The 20,298-nt window shown below is 48.4% G+C and overlaps 1 protein-coding gene across 1 annotated transcript in view; it reads right to left on the reverse strand.

Annotated features, from left to right (window-relative positions):
* Positions 1-20,298, reverse strand: part of kif19 (kinesin family member 19) — a 232,545-nt gene that overhangs the window by 42,228 nt on the left and 170,019 nt on the right. The window contains exon 7 of the mRNA XM_085963605.1: positions 11,908-12,102. Within this exon, the coding sequence (XP_085819731.1) occupies positions 11,908-12,102 (195 nt within the window). The remainder of the gene's footprint in view (positions 1-11,907; positions 12,103-20,298) is intronic.

Below are 20,298 nucleotides of genomic sequence, written 5' to 3' on the forward strand. Positions count from 1 at the left end.
AATGGAGAGGTACTCATCAAGGACAGGGAGGCAGTCAGTGCCCACTGGAAGGAGCATTTCGAAGATCTCCTTAACCGAGACTCTGTCTTCGATGCGAGTGTCCTCAACTCCATCCCGCAGCATGCTAACCGCCACCATCTCACCATCTCAGCACAACCCCAGCCCGGCGTGAGGTTGAAAAGGCCATCTGACAACTGAAGAACAACAAGGCCTCAGGAGCAAATGGAATCCCTGCCAAGGTGCTAAAGCATGGCGGAGAAGCACTATTGATGTGAATTCATGAACTCATTTCTCTTATCTGGAAGGAGGAGAGCATGCCAGGGGATCTCAGAGATGCCGTAATTGTGACCATCTTCAAGAAAGGTGACAAGTCCGATTGCGGTAATTAGAGCGGAGTTTCCCGGCTGTCTGCCACAGGGAAAATCATCGCAAGAATCCTCCTCAATCGCCTTCTCCCAGTGGGTGAAGAGCTCCTCCTAGAGTCGCAATGCGGATTCCACCCACTAAGGGACACAATGGACATAATCTTCACCACGCGCCAATTACAAGAGAAATGCAGGGAACAGCACCAACCGCTGTACAAGGCCTTCTTTGATCTCACAAAGGCCTTCGACACTGTCAACTATGAAGGATTATTGAGTGTCCTCCTCAAATTCGGCTGCCCTTAAAATTTTGTCACCATCCTCCGCCTGCTTCACGACGACATGCAAGCCATGATCCTGACCAACGGTTCCACCACAGACCCAATTCATGTACGGACCGGGGTCAAGCAAGGCTGTGTCATCGCACCAACATTGTTCTCGATCTTCCTTGCGGCAATGCTCCATCTCACCCTCAATAAATTCCCCACTGGAGTGGAGCTAATTTACAGAACAAACGAGAAACTGTTCAACCTCCGTCGCCTCCAGTCCAGATCCAAGGTCGTCCCTTCCTGTGTCATCGAATTACAGTATGCAGATGACGCTTGCATCTGCGCACTCTTGGAGGTCGAACTCCAAACCATCGTTAACACCTTCACCGAAGCGTACGAGAGCATGGGCCTTACACTAAACATCCATAAGACAAAGGTCCTCTACCAACCTGCCCCCGCCACACAGTACTGCCCCCCTGATTATCAAAATCCATGACAAGGCCTTGGACAACGTGGACCACTTTCCATACCTCGGGAGCCTACTGTCAACAAGGGCAGACGTCGATGACGAAGTCCAACACCACCTTCAGTGTGCCAGTGCAGCCTTCAGTTGCCTGAGGAAGAGAGTGTTTGAAGACCAGGACCTCAAACCCGGCACTAAGCTCATGGTCTACAGAGCAGTAGTAATACCCGCCCTCCTGTATGCCTCAGAGACATGGACCATGTACAGCAGGCACCTCAAAGCACTGGAGAGGTACCACCAACACTGCCTCCGCAAGATCGTACAAATCCATTGGCAGGATAGGCGCACCAACGTCAGTGTTCTCACTCAGGCCAACATCCCCAGCATCGAAGCTTTGACCACGCTTGATCAGCTCCGATGGACGGGTCACATCATCCGCATGCCCGACACGAGACTCCCAAAACAAGCGCTCTACTCGGAGCTCCGACATGGCAACAGAGCCCCAGGTGGGCAGAGGAAACGCTTCAAGGACACCCTCAAAGCCACCTTGAAAATGTGCAACATTCCCACCGACACCTGGGAATCCCTGGCCCAAGACCATACAAAGTGGAGGAGAAGCATCCGGGAAGGCGCCGAATACCTCGAGTCTCTTTGCCAGGAGCAAGCGGAAGCCAAGCGCAAACAGCGGAAGGCGCGCACGTCAACCCATGAACCCCACCCACCCGCCCCTTCAACCACTGTCTGCCCCACCTGTGACAGAGAGTGTAGGTCCCGCATTGGACTCATCAGTCACCTGAGAACTCATTTTTAATGTGGAAGCAAGTCATCTTCGGTCCTGAGGAACTGCCCAAGAGAGACTTTTACATTTGATTGTTCCTTGTCCTTTTCCATAATAACTATTCTAAACCAGATGATATTATGATCACTGTTCCCCAAATGCTCCCACACTGAAACATGCTCCACTCGTTGGGCTGGAAACACACTGATCAAGAAAGTTCTCTTGTACATATTTCAGGAATTCCTCCCCCTCTTTGCCCTTTACACTGGTGCATGAGGTACAGTCAGCCTTCATCGGATAGTTTTGAATTAATACTGAAGTCTGGAAACAATAAAAGCTGGCTGTACCTCACACATCTCTCAGGTTACTAATTTTCCCGTCTCTCTCGCAGCGGTGCCATCTTGCCACTGCCTCTCTCCTTCAACACGGGAGGAGGTGCCAGCAGGTACAGCAGCCCAGTTGTAAGCACACTCTTCCATCCAAAAGTGGGTACATATCATGTACCCCTGTATTCCTTCACATGCATTCCTGGGCGTCCCACGATCATTGTGACGTCATGTGGCTATTCTCAGTAAATGTGTCCTTAATCAGTCAGCTTTCAAAGTATTCACTAAATGAAGAAGATACCACCTCTTTCCCCAGTAATAACTACAATTATTTGTTCATTTAAAAAAAAATGTTGGAGAAGATCAATGGAACCGCGTCACTGGAGGATGAAGCCGTGTTAATCTCCACCCAGAGATTGTGTTGATATTTTGCACTCTGAAGGAAAAATGCACAGGATGGTTCGAAAAGGCAAATTCCACTGTAGATCACTGACCAACTTCAATCCAAACCTTAACCATTCCACAGAAAATGACAGGAAAAAGCCAGCAGTTTTACATTCTGAAACATTTGACCCAGATATTTTGAAGCTTGTTTTAAATAACATTTGCTGTAAATAAAAAATTCTGCAAAGGTATTTGAGCGGGGCCGCGACCGTCTTTAGAAAAAAAATTACATCACATTAACAGCCAAACATTCTTAAAGAAGTGATTGACAGCTGAAGTATGTGTTCATTGTTAGCTACAGATACAATGTAGCCATGTTCTAGGCTACCCATGGTTGCCTTTGCTCTGGGGGCAGACCTGCAGCTTTACTAGCCTGTCCTCATTACGTGAGTTACACTAGTTCTTGGCAGGGCCACAAGCTTTTTGAGAGAAAACTTTAAGAACAGTAGTGTAATCGATCTCAGGGAGGAAAACTGGTACAGCCAGTCAGTCCTGCCCTGCAGAATACCAGCCCTAAATGGGAAATTAATAAAATGAAGACTTTCTCAGTTCTGATGAAAAGTCAGCGAGCTGAAACGCTAACTCTGTTTCTCTCTCAGTTCTGAAGGAAAGGTCAACGAGCTGAAACTTTAACCCTTGTTTCTCTCGCCACAGATGCTGCCTGGCCTGCTGACTGTTTCCAGCATATTTTTTGCTTTTATTTTAAAATAAAACCATATTCCTTTCCATGGCCACTAGATGGCGGTGTGAACCAGCTTGCGTGCAGACCAATTACCCAATTTCTTTCTGCTCTTCAACGACATTTGTGCCAGTTAAGTACAATTATAGAGCTTAGTTACTGCACCTGCAAGATTTTCATTTCGCAACAACATTTAGAACCATTACCATCTCTATAACCGTGTTTTAAAAACTACTTGAAGCAATGCCACAATCTGTACATATATAGATATATATTTTAAATACTGGAGGGGATGGTTTCTTAAGTCACTGGCACAGTAGGCAGCCATTCTTTACTTTTACCCAGCACTACTGCTAGAATTGGTGGCTTTTGTGCTACAGCGAGCTAAAGGTGCATTATATCCTCATTTAAATGTTAAAACGGTGTTGCACAAAAGCACAATGGAAAATGATCTAAAATGTCAGCTCTGCACTCCAGTGCACGGATATCATTTCAGCAAATTATAGTAATTATAAAACAATGGCCCCTAGACATCACGTCACAGTGAATGGTTTGCTTACCAACTTTACTGTCCAATAATGATGTGAACAGAAGGCTAATGGGCAGATATTAAATCTAACTCACCTATCAAAACAATCCTATTTTCTTTTCCCGACATTAATTAATTGAAAGTGCCAAAGCCCTGATTTGTAGCATAGATGACCCTGGTTACACAGTAATTTGTTTAACAAGTTACCGCAGCAAGGGAAGCAGGAAAACAAGTTTGATCTAAAATTAACATGGATTACGATTTCATGTCACAAGCAACGTTCTCTCTAAGCTGCGTGGCTTTGCAGTTTTCTGCCGGTCCCGGTCTGTGAATGGTCAGCGCAGCCCCTTAAAGGGGCCGCGCACCCAAAAAGAAATTAGGGGGCAACATTAGTCACAAGTACAGGTTTTTTTGTTGTTGAAAAAGTGCATATTCTTCTCTCCCCTCCTCAGGGGCCCCAGGCACCCTCTGGTACCTTGTTCCGCATTGCGACTCGGGGAGGAGCTCTTCATCCACTGGGAGAAGGCGATTGAGGAGGATTCTTGCAATGACTTTCCCTATGGCAGACAGCAGGGAAACTCCTCTGTAATTACCGCAATCGGACTTGTCACCTTTCTTGAAGATGGTCATGATTACGGCGTCTGAGAGCACCTGGCATGCTCTCCTCCTTCCAACTAAGAGAAATGAGTTCATGTATTCGCGCCAAAATGCTTCACCGCCAAGCTTTAGTGCCTCGGCGGGGACTCCGTCTGCTCCTGAGGCCTTGTTGTTCTTCAGTTGTCGGATGGCCTTTTCAACCTCATGCCGGGTTGGGGTTGTGCTGAGGTGGTGGCGGGTAGCATGCTGCGGGATGGAGTTGAGGACACTCACGTCGAAGACAGAGTCTCGGTTAAGGAGATCTTTGAAGTGCTTCTTCCAGCGGGCACTGACTGCCTCTCTGTCCTTGATAAGTACCTCTCCGTTCTTGGCCCGCAGTGGGGTAGGATCCTGGATGCTTGGGCCGTAGGTGGTCTTGACTGTGCTAAAGAATCCACACACGTCGTGGTTGTCGGCTAGCTGCTGGATCTCCTGCGCTTTCTCCACCCACCATCTGTTCTTTAGGTCACGAGTTTTTTGTTGGACCTCGGCCTTCAGGCATCTGTAGAGCTGCTTTCTTGCTCTCGAGTCATGTTGCTGTTTCCAAGTCAGGAATGCCTTGCACTTGCAGCTTATTAGCCCCTGGATCTCCTGTTCGTTCTCACTGAACCAGTCTTGGTGTTTCCTGGTCGAGTGACCGAGCATCTCTTCACAGGCGCTGTGGGGCACTCTTGTTGTCTCTAAATCACTGGGAGTCGTCAGGTTGGTTGAGAGGCGCAGGCTGAATAGGGCTTTCTTAGCGGGGTCTTTGAGTGCTCCAGCATTGATTTTCCTGTGGCATTGTTCCTGTTGCCGCCGCTGTTTGGGGGCTACATTGATGGAGATGACAGAGCGGATTAGGCGGTGGTCTGTCCAGCAGTCATCAGCTCCTGTCGTGGTGCGGGTGATGTGGACGCACTTGCAGTCCCTCGCTTGGACGATGAAGTAGTCCAGCAGATGCCAGTGCTTGGAGTGAGGGTGCTGCCATGAAGCCTTGTACTTGTCTCTCTGACGGAACAGGTGTTGGTTATGACAAGGCCATGTTCTAAGCATTTCGTCAGGAGGAGTGTACCGTTGGAGTTGGCTTTCCCTACCCCCTCTCTACCGATCACACCTCCCCAGAGGTCTGTGTCCTTTCCAACTCTGGCGTAAAAGTCGCCAAGGAGGATCAGCTTGTCGCCCGTTGGGACTCGGGACAGGGATTGTTTGAGGCTGGAGTAGAATTCCTCTTTGGTCTCGTCTGTGGCTTCCAGTGTTGGGGCGTATGCACTGATGACTGTAGCGCACTGGTTCCGGGCTGAGGTGAGCCGAAGAGTCACAAGGCGTTCGTTTATTCCGCAAGGGGAGTCTCTGAGACGTCTAACTAGCTTATTTTTATGGCGAAGCCTACCCCATGGAGGCGGCGTTCTTCTTCAGGTTTGCCTTTCCAGAAGAAGGTGTAACCACCGCCTTGCTCCTTGAGCTGGCCTTCCCCTGCGCGCCGGGTCTCGCTTAGGGCGGCGATGTCAATGTCGAGACGTCTGAGCTCCCGGGCAACGATAGCAGTGCGGCGTTCCAGTCTGTCGCTGTTGGGGTTGTCCATGAGGGTCCTGATGTTTCAGGTCCCGAACTTCATTTTAAAGGGTGGAAGATGCCTGTGCATGAATTCTTTTAACTTGGGGTGGCCGTTGCACACCAGCTACCACACGGGCTTGACAGAGCAAGGTCTTGGTCCAATGGCAAGGGGATCAAAGATGATTGGAGACCAGTCTCTGCTACATCGGCCTAGCACACACACACAAACATACTGTCCTCCTCCCTCCTTCCCGCAGGCCCTCTCTGCCTGAGGTTCATAGGATGCAGTGTGATACTCCCGACCCCGCTGCTGGTCCACGCTGCGCCACTCCTGGGCCCCGACCTCGCTCCTGGGTCCCGTCTGCACCCCTAAGCCTCATCCTCGCTCCTGGATCCCGACCTCGCTCCTCGGCCTTGTCCTCGCTCCTGGATCTCGACCATAGCCATCTCGTCTGAACCCCACTTCAGACCAGGCCGATCCCTGGTCCCGAGCTGCCCTCGCGATCCCTGGCCCCGAGCTCCCCTCGCGATCCCTGGCCCCGAGCTCGCCTCGCGATCCCTGGCCCCGAGCTCCCCTCACGATCCCTGGCCCCGAGCTCCCCTCGCAATCCCTGCCCCGAGCTCCCCTCGCGATCCCTGGCCCCGAGCTCCCCTCGCGATCCCTGGCCCCGAGCTCCCCTCGCGATCCCTGGCCCCGAGCTCCCCTCGCGATCCCTGGCCCCGAGCTCCCCTCGCGATCCCTGGCCCCGAGCTCCCCTCGCGATCCCTGCCCCGAGCTCCCCTCACAATCTCTGGTCCCGAGCTCCCCTCACAATCTCTGGTCCCGAGCTCCCTTCACTATCTCTGGCCCCGAGCTCCCCTCACTATCTCTGGCCCCGAGCTCCCCTCGCGATCCCTGGCCCCGAGCTCCCCTCGCGATCCCTGGCCCCGAGCTCCCCTCGCGATCCCTGGCCCCGAGCTCCCCTCGCGATCCCTGGCCCCGAGCTCCCCTCGCGATCCCTGGCCCCGAGCTCCCCTCACTATCTCTGGTCCCGAGCTCCCCTCGCGATCCCTGGCCCCGAGCTCCCCTCACGATCCCTGGCCCCGAGCTCCCCTCGCGATCCCTGGCCCTGAGCTCCCCTCGCGATCCCTGCCCCGAGCTCCCCTCGCGATCCCTGGCCCCGAGCTCCCCTCACGATCCCTGGCCCCGAGCTCCCCTCACGATCCCTGGCCCCGAGCTCCCCTCGCGATCCCTGCCCCGAGCTCCCCTCGCGATCCCTGGTCCCGAGCTCCCCTCGCGATCCCTGGCCCCGAGCTCTCCTCGCGATCCCTGCCCCGAGCTCCCCTCACGATCCCTGGCCCCAAGCTCCCCTCACTATCTCTGGCCCCGAGCTCCCCTCATGATCCCTGGCCCCGAGCTCCCCTCGCAATCCCTGGCCCCGAGCTCCCCTCGCAATCCCTGGCCCCGAGCTCCCCTCACGATCCCTGGCCCCGAGCTCCCCTCACGATCCCTGGCACCGAGCTCCCCTCGCGATCCCTGACGCTGAGCTCCCCTCACGATCCCTGGTCCAGAGCTGCCCTCGCGATCCCTGGTCCTGAGCTCCCCTCGCGATCCCTGGCTCCAAGCTCCCCTCGCGATCCCTGGCCCCGAGCTCCCCTCGCGATCCCTGACGCTGAGCTCCCCTCACGATCCCTGGTCCCGAGCTGCCCTCGCGATCCCTGGCTCCAAGCTCCCCTCGCGATTCCTGGCCTGAGCTCCCCTTGCGATTCCTGGCCAATTCCGCCCACTAAGGGGCACAATGGACATGATCTTCACCACGCGTCAATTACAAGAGAAATGCAGGGAACAGCACCAACTGTTGTACATGGCCTTCTTTGGCCTCACAAAGGCCTTTGACACTGTCAACCGTGAGGGATTATGGAGTGTCCTCCTCAAATTCGGCTGCCCTGAAAAGTTTGTCACCATCCTCCGCCTGCTTCATGACGACATGCAAGCCGCGATCCTGACCAACGGATCCACCACAGACCAAATTCATGTACGGACCGGGGTCAAGCAAGGCTGTGTCATCGCACCAATGCTCTTCTCGATCTTCCTTGCTGCAATGCTCCATCTCACACTCAGTAAGCTCCCCGCTGGAGTGGAGCTAATCTACAGAACAAACGGGAAACTGTTCAACCTCTGTCGCCTCCATTCCAGATTAAAGGTCGTCCCATCCTCTGTCAACGAATGACAGTATGCAGAGACGACGCTTGCATCTGCATACACTCGGAGGTCGAACTCCAAACCATCGTCAACACCTTCACCGAAGCGTACGAGAGTATCGGCCTTACATTAAACATCCGTAAGACAAAGGTCCTCTACCAACCTGTCCCCGCCACACAGTACTGCCCCCGATGATCAAAATCCACAACGAGGCTGTGGACAACATGGACCACTTTCCATACCTCGGGAGCCTACTGTCAACAAGGGCAGACGTTGATGATGAAGTCCAACGCCTTCAGTGTGCCAATGCAGCCTTCAGTCGCCTGAGGAAGAGAGTGTTTGAAGACCAGGACCTCAAACCTGGCACTAAGCTCATGGTCTACAGAGCAGTAGTGATACCTGCCCTCCTGTATGTTTCAGAGACATGGACCATGTACAGCAGGCACCTCAAAGCATTGGAGAGGTACCACTAATGCTGCCTCTGCAAGCTCCTGCAAATCCATTGGTAGAATAGGCGCACCGACGTCGGTGTTCTCGCTCAGGCCAATATCCCCAGCATCGAAGCTCTGACCACGCTCGATCAGCTCCGATGGATGGGCTACATCGTCCACATGCCTGATACGAGACTCCCAAAACAAGCGCTCTACTCGGAGCTCCGACACGGCAAGAGAGCCCCAGGTGGGCAGAGGAAACACTTCAAGGACACCCTCAAAGCCTCCTTGAAAAAGTGCAACATCCCCGCCGACACCTGGGAATCCCTGGCCCAAGACTGCACAAAGTGGAGGAGAATCATCCGGGAAGGTGCCGAATACCTCAAGTCTCTTCGCCGGGAGCAAGCGCAAGCCAAGCGCAAACAGCGGAAGGCGCACACGTCAACCAAAGCACCCCACCCACCCGCCCCTTCAACCACCATCTGCCCCACCTGTGACAGAGACTGTAGGTCCCGCTTTGGACTTAACAGTCACCTGAGAACTCATTTTTGGTGTGGAAGCAAGTCATCCTCCATTCCGAGGGACTGCCTAAGAAGAAGAAGGTACATTGTTCAGTTATTAACATATGAGTCTTGACAGTTAGTGTTGGCAGGATAATCAATCACAAGGGGTATCCCATCTACCCTCACCTGCTAGCCACTCATATACAGTACACACACACCACACACACACACACACACACACACACACACACACACACACACACTTCCAGTAGATAGATCACAATCAGGAGCAGGAACACTGATAAAATTTCCCCCTCCAGAACACAGCGACACTGAGGCCTATTGTAACGTGCTTACCACTGCCCCACCGAGAAGTTAACTCACCACAGCTCACGCTCAAGAATAGATCTTAAACAGGACTTGAAATTTTCAATTCATCTTAAAATAGTAATTCCTAAAAAAAATACTACTTTATTTGGACAAAACAAAAGCAAAATACTGCAGATGCTGGAAATCTGAAATAAAAACATTCCCCACATTTTCCACATTATTCAGCTTTTTTTCTCCATGGCTGCTTCTTCACATGTAGGTAGATTAGCTGTCCTAAAATGTTAAGACAACTCCAAGGGCTGGATTTTCATTCAGAAGTCGGGAAGGAGGCGGGACTACAACTTTCGGGTTGTAGTCCTGCCTCCATCGAGATGCGGCCAATCCACGCGATTTTCACTTGATTGACCTTGCTGAGCCCGCTGGGCCAATTAAGAGCCACCTGGCAACAGGTGACGTCACAGACTGGAATTTCATCTGTCAAGACGTGTTGACAGATGAAATATCAGCGTTTCACAGCTGTTTGAAGCTGTCAAACACTGACAGTCTTACTTCTAACCTGAGTCCTTCTACGCAGACTCAGTTAGAAATCTCGCCGGCACTGAAAGCTGCAGGCTGTCACTTTTGACAGCTCGCAGCCATTCTGCTTTCTGTGCCAGCTGAATGATGAACTCCCGAAACCTAGAGGAAGGAAGGCTGTAAAGGTAAGTACAGGTAATTTAAACTTCTTTACACACTTTAGACACACCAAACACACTTACCTTTGCACTCATGCACCCATCACTCACCTGAACACCGACATCTTGACCCCTCCAAGTCCTTCAACCCGACGGCCCGACTCCTCTAACTTGGCGTGGTTTGGAGCCGTCGGGAATCCCACACGACAACCTTCAAAATAGGGATTAGGCTAAAAACTACCTGTTAACAGGCAGTTAATTGGCACTAATCCCTTCCCGCCTCGGGTCGGCGGGTCCCAGTGCGGGGCGGGTACCCGCCTCCTTTGAAACTTACATGGAGGCGGGTTTTGGGCGGGATGGTGTCGGGACCCCCGAATTCGGGATTTTAGCCCCCCGCACGCCTAAAAGCCCACCTCACGGCACCCTGAAAATCGACCCCCAAGTGTCTGATTCAGATTCACCAACAATTGATGCCCGAGTTCTGATAAAATATCCCTTTCTAAACTCGCGTCCTGGCTCATCACTTTGAAAGTAGTGACCTTGTAATGAACCAGCCAGTGCGCTGCGAGTGCTGCAACAACTTTCATTTTTATGTACTGCCTTTAATGTAGAAAAATGTACGGCAGGTGTAGGTTCGGTTATGGCCTCTTCTAAGGCCCCAAGATACCTGATGAATTGATTCCAGATGCTATTGATTACCTTGCAGAGAAAACCTGATACTGTATGTCCTTTGGGAACGGGAGACCCAAGCAGCTCTTTTCCATCAGGCTTCCTTTGCTGCATCACTATGACATTCCAGGCCCTTGTCCATTGAGGCACACGCACCAAAGATGTTTAACGACTTCGTCCATGCAATTTAGGACTGGGTCAGAGTTGGTAGACTCAGGGCCCGCTCTGCCACACCTCCATCAGTGGAGCGGGGCCATTGGGAGTTCAAACCCCCCATATCGATTATGGCTAGATTTAAAGAAACAGCCACCAAACCAAAACTGGACAAAAATATTTCATTTTTGTCACAGAATTCCTTTACTTTCATAATGAAAGCCTGTCATCTGTGCCTGAGTTCACAGTTTATCTCTGGTTTGGCTTTAGCTCATTTTACAGTGTCAAGTTAACAGATTACATTTAGCAGAGAAATGCCATGTTTGTTGGTTGAGTTTAGGTAGCAATGCCTTTTTGTTTCCCAAACTTGAAAAATTGTTTCCCCACCACATAATCTATCTTAAAAATCCTGCGTTGATACAACTACAAATTAAAGTGAAATATCAAAGTACATGTAAATTTTTTTTTTCTATTTTAGCACGTTTAACCTTTACTGAACTCTGCCCTGTTTGAGTCCTGTACTCGGACGATTCTGGATAGTTTAATAGAATTCCAGAATACTCAAAGCATTCTGTTAAGCAACACCCTATAGCCATCAATTACAGGAATCCATTGAGAACTTTTGTACCATTTTTGTACCAAAATGAAAACCAAAGCAAGTTTAGAATAGTTGCATTTCTTATGTTGTGCCCAGTGATATTTCCACTCAATATCATATTTCTTGTCCACTTAGATGGGACTCAGTGATGTCTTTACTAAGAGGGGGTGGGGTCAGTGAACACCACTTCCAAGAATATCTGCCACAAGGACATCAGATTTCTATTTTTTAAAATTTTCTATTTACATAAATCTCTGATTTGTTCCAATAACATTCACGTGAATTTGCGATTCTGCAACAAGCAGCTTATAATAGAGGCCCATTTCTAGGGCCATTACGGTGACGTACCTGTGAAGCTCTCTCCGATCCCGCGAGGTCGATCATGAACAGACGCCCAATCCGTACCTCCTGCAAAATGTTCTTGATGCGACTCTTCTGCCTGACGGTGACTTGCAGGACAGCATGGGATCGAGAGGAGGTTTTGTTGGCTGCTGTGGGTTCCTGCGTTCTTTGCTTGTTCCCTTTCACCAATAACTGCATTATCTGAGCAGAAAGAGAGGTTGAGCTTGGATTACATAGAATTTGCAGCACAGAAACAGGTCCGACTGGTCCATGTTGGTGTTTATGCTCCACCCGAGCCTCCTCCCACCCCTCTTCATCTAACCCCATCAGCATAACCTACTATTCCTTTCTCCCTCATGTGTTTATCTAGCTTTTCCTAAATATGTTAAAGTCGCTATATAAATACAAATTGTTGTTGTTGTTTCCCTTAAATGCATCTATACTATTCGCCTCAACCACTCCCTGTGGTAGCGAGCTCCACATTCTCACCACTCCCTGAGTAAAGAAGTTCCTCCTGAATTCCCTATTGGATTTATTGGTGACTGTCTTATTTTTATGCTCCCGTAGTTTTGGAATTCCCCAGAAGTGGACATTTTCTCTACGTTGACCCTATCAAACCCTTTCATAATCTTAAAGTCCTCTATCAGGTCACCCCTCAGTCTTCTTTTTTTTTAAGAAAAGAGCCCCCCAGCCTGTTGAGTCTTTACTGATGGTTATAACCTCTCAGTTCTGGTGTCATCCTTACAAAGCTTTTCTGTACATTCTCCATGCACCCCACCCACCCACCCGCCCCTTCAACCACCGTCTGCCCCACCTGTGACAGAGACTGTAGGTCCCGCATCAGTCACCTACGAACTCATTTTTAATGTGGAAGCAAGTCATCCTCGGTTCCAAGGGACTGCCTAAGAAGAATAAGAAGTACCTTCTCCAGTGCCTCTATGTCCTCTTTATAAGTACTCCAAGTGCAATATTGACCCTTTCAGTGCATTTTCAGAATTATTATTTTATAAATTAAAAAAAAATGAAATCTCAAACTTTAAACTTGTAAATGTGGCATTGATGAAAATAAAAAAGTGAATGTAATTCATGCAGAAACGTACCCTGCCTTTTAACACTCAGCACCATCCAGACCAGCTGCAGTACAGGACAGTTGAGTTCAATAAATATACCAACTTATTCATAACAATCCATTCTCATCCTTGTAAGAAAATTGTAGCTACTAAGAGAGCTGGAAAAAAAACAATATTGTGCATTGCTCAGAGCTAGAATTTCTCTGTCATCCAGAATGAAGTTTTCCAGAAAGAAAAGAAAGACTTGCATTTATATAGCGCCTTTCATGACCACCGGACATCCCAAAGCTCTTTACAGCCACTGAAGTACTTTTGGAGTGGAGTCACTGTTGTAACGCGGCAGCCAATTTGCGCACAGCAAGCTCCCATCAAAAAGCAATGTGATAATGACCAGATAATCTGTTTTTTTTATTATATTGATTGAGGGATAAATATTGACCAGGACACCAGGGATAACTCCCCTGCTCCTCACCAAAATAGTGCCATCTGATCTTTTACGTCCACCTGAGAGAGCAGACTGAGCCTCAGTTTAACATCTCATCCGAAAGACGGCACCTCCGACACTGCACTGCAAGCCTAGCTTTACGTGCTCAAGTCTCTGGAGTGGGACTTGAACCCACAACCTTCTGACTAAGAGGCGACAGTGCTACCCACTGACCCACAGCTGACTCTAGATCTACTCTGGGGGTTATTTTCACAGATAATATATTTCACTGCTTCAAAGTGCAAAGTGTTTATTTCATCAAAAAGCATAATTTACATCAACACGAAACTAAATCCCGAGATGGAAGGCCTGAGCTGGAATCCCAACATTGACAAGTATTTCAGCATATTTAACTCACTGAATAGAATCTCAGCCAAGCCTGGTAAACTACCCTAAATCCCAATTGGGCAAATTCTGATTTCTTTGGCTCATTGGACTGAATTAACTGAGATTATAAATTCCACCCATATCCACTTCAGGTAGGTGTGATTACAACTCTGGCTTCAACTATCCAAATTTTCTGTATTCATGAAGGTGATTCCAATACCTAAATATGTGAATTGTATGAGAACTTAAAATGGTGGTAATTCTTACCTGTACTGAAGATCACGGGCATGAACATTTTAAGTTGCACATCACGGATTCAACACACACTATGTGGAAGTTACCTAAACACTTCCCCCCCACTTAGACTACCAGGAATCAGACATAGGCAGATGTTATTTATGACAGCCTCCCTGCATCAACTGGACCTCCAGGAATCATAACGGTATGCTCCGTCAGAACATGATATTTCTTGAATTTTAATGTTTTCATTTGACCATGTGGATACAATGAAAAGCTGATCTCATTTAGTTCTGTTACAGTTTGGCACTTGATATTCAAGGATTCTATGATGCATATATATCCTGACCACCAAATTCCACTCGCGTTTCACCCCATCCTCGCTGACCTACATTGGCTCCCACTCCTGTAACGCCTCAAAGCTGAAGTTCTCATCATCGCGTTTAAATCTCTTCATGGCTTTTCTCCTTCCCATCTCTGCAACCTCCTCCAGCCCTACAACCTTCCCTGCCAAACTCTCTATTCCTATGACTTTCGTCTCTTGTGCATCCCCTTTCCCTGCACCCCACCATTGGCAGCCAAGCCTTTAGCTGTCTAGGTCCAACGCTCTGAAATTCCCTCCTTAAACCTCACCTTTCCCTCTGCCCCCTCATAAGACCCTCCTTAAAACCCCTCCAAATAGCTCCTTTTTTGGCTCAGCATTCAATTTTTTTCATTAATCCTGTATGAAGTGTTGAAAAATGGAAACACATGGATTTGGAGGTAACCTTTTGACATGGGTAGGTAATTGGTTAGGAGGTAGAGAGTAAGGGTAATGGGTATGCACTCCAATTGGCAGGATGTGACTAGTGGTGTCCCCCAGGGATCTGTACTGGGGCCTCAGCTTTTCACTATATTTATGAATGACTTAGATGAAGTAATAGAGAGCCATATATCCAAGTTTGCTGACGACACTAAGTTAGGTGGCACAGTAAGTAGTGTAGATAGGAGCAGAAAGTTGCAAAGGGACATTGATGGATTAAGTGAGTGGGCAAAACTGTGGCAGATAGAGTTCAACGTGGGGAAGTGCGAGGTCATCCACTTTGGACCTAACGGATCAGAGTATTTTCTAAATGGCAAGAAGCTAGGAATTGTGGAGGAGCAGAGAGACTTAGGGGCCCAAGCACAGAAATCACTAAAAACTAGTGGACAGCTACAAAAATAATTTAAAAGGCTAATGGAATTAATTAATTAATTAAATAATTAGCCTTCAACTCAAGGGAGCTGGAATACAAAGGGGTGGAAATTATGTTACAGTTGTACAGTATAGAGCTTTGTTTAGACTGCATCTGGAGCACTGCGTTCAGTTCTGGGCACCGTACCTCAGGAAGGATATATTGGCCTTGGAGTGGGTGCAGTGAAGATTTGCCAGAATTATAGTGGGGCTAAAAGGATTAAATTATAAGGACAGATTGCATAAACTAGGCTTGTTTTTCCTTGAGTACAGAAGATTAAGGGGTTGTTGTCGTTGTACGTGTCTTCACACTGTTCCCTTTGGGGAACTGTATGAAATGGTGGAAGGATTTCTGGCCACGATTAACGCTACTTCCGTGACTGTAACCATCTTTGTACCAGCCATTAGGGTGGTTAGTCCTATGGCGGGAGGGTTTTACGGGCTCCCACAACCCATACGAGGGGGGGTGGGGGGCACCCACACCCACGGACGCAAGTATCCTGCTGGATGTCAACCCAGAATTTAGAGCCAGAGCTCCGGCTCCACTTGCCAGGACTGTCTGGAGCGGGGTTCGAAACCCTACGCCTTCTGACCCAGCGGCGGGGATGCTACTGCTACGCCAAAGGCCCACTCCTGGTTAAGGGGTGATCTAATTGAGGTGTTTAAGATGATTAAATGATTTGATAGGGTAGGTAGAGAGAAACTCTGGTATTGGGAGTCCAGACAAGGAGGCATAACCTTAAAATTAGAGCTAGGCTGTGCAGGGGTGACGTCAGGAAGCACTTCTTCACACAAAGGGTAGTGGAAATCTGAAACTTTCTCCCTCAAAAAGCTGTTGAGGCTAGGTCAATTGAAAATTTCAAAACTGAGATTGATATATTTTTGTTAGCCAAGGGTATTGAGGGATATGGAACCAAGGTGGTTAGATGGAGTTAAGATACAAATCAGTCATGATCTAACTGAGTGGTGGAACAGGCTCGAGGATGTCCTACTCCTGTTCTTATGTTCCTATGACGTGCTTTGGGTCATTATTCTATGTTTAAGGCACTACATAAATGTGAGAGAGTGATGATGATGTCTGCCTAAATGTGAGCTCCAACTTCCAATGTCAATTGAGTATAGAAGATTAAGGGGTTGTCGTCGTTGTACGTGTCTTCACACTGTTCCCTTTGGGGAACTGTATGAAGTGGTGGAAGGATTTATGGCCGTGATTAACACTCATTCCGTGACCGTAACCATCTTTGAACCAGCTATTAGGGTGGTTAGTCCTATGGCGGGAGGGTTTTACGGGCTCCCACAAGCTATACAAGGAGGGGGGGGCCACCCACACCCACGGACGCAAATATCCCACTGGATGTCAACCCAGAATTTAGAGCCGGAGCTCCGACTCCACTTGCCGGGACTGTCTGGAGCGGGGTTCGAAACCCTACCCCGTCTGGCCCAGCGGCGGGGATCCTACCGCTACGCCAAAGGCCCAATCCGATTAGCAACGTGAAATGGCTGGAATGAGCACAATTCACGGCATTAAAAGAACTCACAATTGAACTGATGATGGCCTCAGCAATCTCCTCAACGAGGTGGAGGCGCAGCGCCTGCTCATCATTGGTAATGAGAAGTCAAAGGCGCCGCAAAAAGGACAGATGATAGCTTGGTCTTTCAAGTGGCAGCATAGGGCTCCAGTCATGGGGAGGGAAAAGGCGCAGGAAACGTATGGGTGTCACCTTTTGCGCGGAGTGGGCCTTTTGCGTAGCGGTAAGCATCCCCGCCGCTGGGCTAGAAGGAGTAGGGTTTCAAACCCCGCTCCAGACAGTCCCGGCAAGTGGAGTCGGAGCTCCAACTATAAATTCTGGGTGGAAATCCAGCGGGATACTTGCGTCCGCGGGTGTGGGTGGCCCCCCCCCCTCAGATGGGTTGTGGGAGCCCGTAAAACCCTCATGACATAGGACTAACCACCCTAATGGCTGGTATGAAGATGGTTATGGTCACGGAAGGAGTGTTAACGTGGCCAGAAATCCTTCCACCACTTCATACAGTTCCCGAAAGGGAACAGTGTGAGGATACGTACGACGATGACCTGTTGCACAATGCACCTCCTTGGACCCTCAGTCGCAGATGCGAGGGGGCAAATCGTGCAATTGTTAAATTTTTCATTTTATTGACATGTAAAATGTTGGCCCAGTAATTCCCTTCCAAACGCGCGAGTACGGTCGGGGTACTTACGCGTCTGTCCGGAGGAAATGCCGGTTTTCAGCATGCACAGCGCATGCAGGGAAAACCGGCATTTCCTGTCCTCTGAACGAAGGGGTTCAGAGGCAGAACGCGTGCGACTGTACAGGCAGCGTGTGCGCAGTAAAAGTCGTCGCTTTCATTCATGCTTTCAGTGAGGTCAAGTCAATACAACTTACACATGAAAAAAGCATGAGTACAGTTGCTCCAGAGGCTGCGGTTGTTTGGGAAAGGGATTAAAGTTATTTTAAGAAATGCTGAGTTAAGTTTTAAAGTTTATTTTTGTTTTTTAAAACGGGTTTTCAGTACTGTAGGTAGAAGGATCAATTGTGGCTATGTGAATTGAATTTGCTGTGTTTATTAAATGTGAAAATGACTCCAACATTTTTAAGAAAGAAACTTTTCATCAGTAATATATTCTTTTAAGTAATTATGTATGTATGTCTGTATATATTCTTTTGCGTGTATGAATATATTCCTTTACTTATGTGTATGAATGTATGTATTTAATTATGACTTTCAGAGAAAGTAACTTATTGGAAAATCATAATTAAAAACATACATTCATACACATAAGTAAAGGAATATAAAACATACATACATATACGTAAAGGAATATATGCGGACATACATACATACATAATTACTTATTACTGATGAAAAGTTTCTTTCTTAAAAGTGTTGGAAATGTTACATTACTCATTTTAGAACACTCATTCTCACATTCAATTCACACAGCCACAATTGCTCCTTCTACCTACCGTTCTGAAAACCCGTTTGAAAAAAAAAATTTAAACTTTAAAACTAACCTCAGCATTTCTTAAAATAACTTTGCTCCCTTTCCCAAACAAAAATATTGCCTTTCAGAAGCTCCACGATAAAATATATCTTCCTCCGCAGCCTTGGACCAACTTTACACATGCTTTTTTCAAGTGTAACTTGTAAGGACTTACCCTCACTGAATCCATGAATGAAATCGACGAAGTTCACTGCGCACACGCTGCCTGTGCAGTCGCACGCGCTGTGCCTCTGAACCCCTTCGTTCAGAGGACCGGAAAGGCCGGCGTTCTCCGCATGCACGGTGTTTCCTGAACGCCGGCATTTCATCCGGCCAGATGCGTGAGTACCCAGACCGTACTCACGCATTTGGACCCGAATTACTGGGCCAATGTAATTCATTAATTCTTTCAATTTAATATACTGTATTTGCTGCTCACGATGTGGTCTCCTCTATATTGGGGAGACCAAACGCAGATTGGGTGACCGCTTTGCTGAACACCGTTCAGTCCACAAGCGTGACCCCGAGTTTCCGGTCACTTGCCGTTTTAATTCTCCATCTCATTCTGATTTCACTGTTCTTGGCCTTTTATACTGTTCCAATGAAGCGCAACGCATGCTTGAGGAACAGCACCTCTTATTTCGATCAGGCACTTTACAACCTCTGGACGCAACATCGAGTTCAATAATTTCAGATCATAACCGCATTTTCTTGGACAGCAGGCGCTGGTAACGATTGTGCTGTTACAATTTACACCTCCTCTAGACCCATCTTTTGTTTCTTTACTTGTCCCTTTACCACCCCCTTTTGCCTTGCACCATCATCCCTTTTATCTCTCCTGCCTTCTATCCTATCACAGACCTTCCCTTTTGTTCTTTCCTCCCCTCCCCTCCCCTCCCTCTGCCTCTGTATTTGTTTAAAACCTGTTACATCTGTAACATTTTCCAGTTCCGATGAAAGGTCACCGCCCCCTGAAACATTAACTCTGTTTCTCTCTCCACAGATGCTGCCCGACCTGCTGAGTGTTTCCAGCATTTCCTGTTTATATTTCAGATTTCCAGCATCCGCAGTATTTTGCCTTTGCAATGTAATTAATTGTTGAGCCCAGATTATAAAATTCTAACAGGACTAGACAGACTAGATGCAGGAAGGATGTTCCCGATGGCAGGGGAGTCCAGAACCAGGGGTCACAGTCTAAGGATAAGGGGTAAGACATTTTAGGACAGGGATGAGGAGGAATTTCTTCACCCAGAGAGTGGTGAAACCTGTGGAATTCTCTACCACAGAAGGCAGTTGAGGCCAATTCATCTATATATATATAAAAGGATATGTCTGTCTGTCTCTCTGTCTGTCTCTCTGTCTGTCTGTCTCTGTCTGTCTCTCTGGCCGGCTATACAATCAAAAGTTATAGAGCGTACCTACACATATGTTATATCAAAAGAAAGCTCATCATTAGGGGACTCTTGTAGGCGTATTTACTTTTTGCTCGGACAAAAATTGCGCCGACGGTCGGACAAAAATTGTGCCGACGGTATCCAAAAACCGTTCAAAATTCCTCTCGTTAGCCGCTCATTTGTATCGAGTGGGGGCGGGTTCATTGTGTGTGCGGGTGGGCCATCCTACAGTTGAGTGATGTGATGATTGACCAATCCTACAGTTCAGTGACCTGACGGTTGACCAATCGGTGCGTGTGTGGGTGGGCCTTATCATTCTGAACCGAGGTGAGTCGCCGCCATCTTGATTCCAAACTTTTCATTTCTTTTTCCCACTTTCTGCGTGTTTCTTTTCAAATCTACATTTCCAGCAAAAAAAAGTTGCTTTTAAAACACAAATTGTTTTTTAAAAAAGTTAATTAATTTGTAAATCTTTTCTCTAACATCTAGAATTTTCCTACTTTTCACTGTTTTTCCAGGCCTGTAAGACTGGGCCTCTGTTGCCCAGCCACGCCCGAGCTAGGCACCACCCGTCGCGCTCAACAAGCGGCTCGCGATCGCCGCCATCTTTGTGAAGGCTGGAGGGGGCGGGCCTGAGCCGAGCGTCGCCACCGCCGCCATCTTAGTAA

The sequence above is a fragment of the Somniosus microcephalus genome, chromosome 21 (genome assembly GCF_052327205.1).
Source record: "Somniosus microcephalus isolate GS21.2 chromosome 21, FLI_Smic_1.0, whole genome shotgun sequence".
NCBI classification, from domain to species: domain Eukaryota; kingdom Metazoa; phylum Chordata; class Chondrichthyes; order Squaliformes; family Somniosidae; genus Somniosus; species Somniosus microcephalus.